The 3,529-nt window shown below is 39.9% G+C and overlaps 1 protein-coding gene across 3 annotated transcripts in view; it reads left to right on the top strand.

The window, feature by feature from the left end:
• Positions 1-3,132, top strand: part of LOC104740850 (uncharacterized protein At1g21580-like) — a 10,168-nt gene extending 7,036 nt beyond the window's left edge. For 2 of the 3 annotated variants that reach the window (XM_010461563.2, XM_010461562.2), the window contains 9 exons: positions 44-194; positions 302-389; positions 572-646; positions 899-989; positions 1,073-1,343; positions 1,419-1,461; positions 1,527-1,630; positions 1,919-2,347; positions 2,586-3,132. In XM_010461563.2, the coding sequence (XP_010459865.1) occupies positions 44-194; positions 302-389; positions 572-646; positions 899-989; positions 1,073-1,343; positions 1,419-1,461; positions 1,527-1,630; positions 1,919-2,308 (1,213 nt within the window). In that variant the 3' untranslated portion in view covers positions 2,309-2,347; positions 2,586-3,132. Of the gene's footprint in view, positions 1-26; positions 195-301; positions 390-571; positions 647-898; positions 990-1,072; positions 1,344-1,418; positions 1,462-1,526; positions 1,631-1,918; positions 2,348-2,585 lie in introns of those variants that run through there. The other variant, XM_010461564.2, reaches the window with a different exon arrangement.

The following is a 3,529-nucleotide window of genomic DNA, read 5'->3' as shown; positions in this document are numbered from 1 at the left end:
TTGTGTGTTTGCAAACTTGATGACAGGGCATTCTGATATTCAGCCAAAAGTTATCAATGATGAGGAAGAGACATACAGTTTACACAAGATCAACTAATGGGTATTCACTTAGAAAATCCAAGGTATTAAGTATTGGTGGGTCGCATTTAAAATGGTCCAAGTCCATCGAGAGAGTCTCGAGAAAAGCTAATGAGGTTAGTTTCCTCACTGAAATGTCTTCTGCGTATGTTTATGAATAATTGCTCCTTTGGTACAGTTGAAAGTGGTGTAGACAACTATTTCTTTTTTCATATTTCTACAGGAAGCCACCTTGGCTGTGGCTGCATTCTCAAAGAAAGAAAGCGAGAAGAATTCTGATACTAGGACAACGAGCAGAAACCATCTGGCACGTAAGTTGGTTCACGGTATCTATGGCCAGTTATTTGGACGAATTATTCTATATTTGGGGAGGCCTCCTGACAAGTTCTTATGAAGCGTCATCTCCCTTTTGTTTTGAATATATTTCTTACTGTTTCTTGTGATGGTGCCAGAAACTTCAAGTGTATATTTATAATCAACTTCTATTTTTCAGGAGAGCGCGTTTTCAGGTTTGGTTCCCTTCGTTATAAAATGGACTCTTCAAGACGAACCCTTCTGAGAATATCGGGTAGGATATCCTTAAGTTAAAACAGACATAAATGCTATAGTTTGATATCGTTGATGTGATGTGGATAGACAAAGACTGACACACACAGACACTCACGCACACGTATTAGATCCTGGTCACTTATTCTAGGTGATTGATGATGCTCAACAAATGTTTTGATCGGATATGAGAACTCTCTAGGCTTGAAACTGTTAGTTGCATAAGTCTTAGCCTTATGTATCTCTGATTAGCGTAAACATGAATTTTTGCTAGATGTTGATTTACCGTGCGCTGGAACTTCTGAAAAAGGAAAGGGTGTGAAAAGACCGTTTATTCCAAAGAGATTGGTGATCGGCAATGAAGAGTATGTAATTCTCATTGCAATTTGTTAATTCATTTTACTCCACATTCTGGAGCATAAATCAAACATTTGAATGTATTATGTAGATATGTTCGGTTCGGAAATGGTAACCAGCTTGTCAGAGATCCAAAGAAACGAATTCGTGTGCTGGCAAATGAGAAAGTCAGATGGAGCCTGCACAATGTCAGGTTGCGGTTGGCTAAAAAGAAGAAGTACTGCCAGTTTTTCACAAGATTTGGGAAATGCAACAAAGATGACGGAAAATGTCCCTATGTTCATGACTCCTCAAAAATTGCAGTTTGCACCAAATTTTTGAATGGATTGTGTGCCAATGCAAATTGCAAATTGACCCACAAGGTTTTCCTACTAAGTCATTGCTGCAGAATTGTGCTTCACAGAAATTTCTAACTGGATCACGTATTTCTTCCACAGGTCATTCCAGAAAGGATGCCTGATTGCTCTTATTTTCTGCAAGGTAAGAGTTTCCACTGTACTAAGATCCCTTTGCCGTGACTCACAATACTAATAACTATAACGCAGGCCTATGCAACAATGAGGCATGTCCATATAGACATGTGCATGTCAACCCGACCGCCGCTATATGTGATGGGTTTTTAAAGGGATACTGTTCAGATGGAGACGAGGTAAGTTATCACCTTAATATACATTGCACTGTTTGCACTTGGCGCATCCATTCCTTGTTGACATGCATATGCACCTTTCTTTTTGCACTACTAGTGACTCTTATAGTGATGACCTCTGTATAATTCGTTAACGACTTTAATAGCATATTAAGTTGCTTATCCCATAAGGAGTATAAGGGAAACAGATCTTCTCTGGCTTTATGTCACATACTTTACTTCTCCCTCTCAATTGGGTCACAAACACCTGATGAAGTATGATTGCGGACTGTCTCTACATATTAATAACAGTGCCGGAAGAAGCATTCCTACATCTGCCCGGTTTTTGAAGCTACTGGATCATGCTCTAAAGGATCGAAATGCAAGCTCCACCACCCCAAGTTACAAAGCAAAGAAAGAAAGAGGAAAAGACCAAGCGAACCATCACAAAAAAATGCCCGTGGACGTTACTTTGGTTCACTTCACAATGTCCTTTCCGAGTCTGAGCCAATGGTATTCGATAGATGTTCTACTGATAGTGAAGTTTTCGGAATGGAAGGCCTCGATTTTATAGCTCTTGGCAATACTGAATATGAAGCTTGTGATAACAGTGATCCAGCCACCGAGCAATCTATCTCTCGTGATAGTGATTCACCGATTTCAATATACAATCTAATCAGACCAGTAGCTCTGATGCAGTAAAAAGCATCAGTTTGTCAGTTTGTTTTGTTGAGTACAATGGTAAGCTATCTCTGTTGTGAAAAGAAACTACACGTCCTTTAATTTCTAATATGTTGTCTTCTTGTTTGTAGAGGTTGACCTCTACACAATATTTTCTCTGTATCCTTCTTTGTAGAGGTTGACCTCTACACAAATCAAGATCTATCAACCTCTACACAATATTTTCTTTGTAGATTTCACGCTTTTGTATCTACTGTCTTGAATCTTTTTCCTGATCTGTTTCGTTTATTGTTCACAGATCATTAATGATCGTGAGACTGGAGGATCAAGGGGATTCAGATTCATCACATTTTAAGGATGAGAAATCTACTAGAGCTCGAAGGTCGCAGTTTCACTATGACAAAGCTCAGTCATGAGGAAGTGGTGGCGGAAGAGGCCGTGGTGGAGGTGGCTATGGAGGCGGAGGTAGTGGCGGCAGCGCGAAGAAGGATACAGAAGCGGTGCTGGCAGAAGCTACAGTGGAGGCAGACACGAGAGCGGAGTGAAAGTGGCTGCAGATGCAAACGAGGATACAGCGGTGCTGGTTACTTAAGCAAAGGTGGTGACAGAAGTGAGGACGGAGGGACATGGTGGTGGGCCTGGCGGCAGACGTAAAGGAGGATACGGCTGCGGTGGTGGAGGATGGTTGTTCCTTATTAGTTTTTCGTGATTTGAATGTTTTAGTTGTTTTCGTCTGGTTCTGTGTTGTCTTTGGTTTCTGCTTTTGCTGTTTTTAATGTAACAGGTTTGTAACAGGTAATGTTAAGTCACTTTTTGTTCTCTATAAAACCATCTTGTTCCCTAGATTTATTTGTGTCTGGTTCGTTTTATCACCTACAGTAATTTACATGATTGATTTGCTCCAATTTCCTCCAACCCTCAAGAACAATACATCCCCTTTTTTCAAACTGATTTTATCGGGTTAATTTGAGAGTTGATTGTCGATTCTAAATACTTTCAAAACCCTCCTCTACTCATTGAGAGGGGGTTTGATTGAGTTGTTTGGTCAAAACTTATAATTCGGATCAATGGTAAACACGCAATTTTTGGTTTACTAATCAACGTTTGATAAGATGTATGTCCAGTGGTAATGGGAGATATTTGGAAGAAAATTGTTGGCCTTGCTAACTTGAGAGGAATTTGCTATAGTCAACCCCTATTATATACGTTGTTGTGTAGAGAAGAATTGTACATAGTTATTTG

Source organism: Camelina sativa, chromosome 14 (genome assembly GCF_000633955.1).
Source record: "Camelina sativa cultivar DH55 chromosome 14, Cs, whole genome shotgun sequence".
NCBI classification, from domain to species: Eukaryota; Viridiplantae; Streptophyta; class Magnoliopsida; order Brassicales; family Brassicaceae; genus Camelina; species Camelina sativa.
The sequence above is the reverse complement of the archived record's forward strand: the minus strand, read 5'-3'. Positions and strand labels throughout refer to the sequence as shown.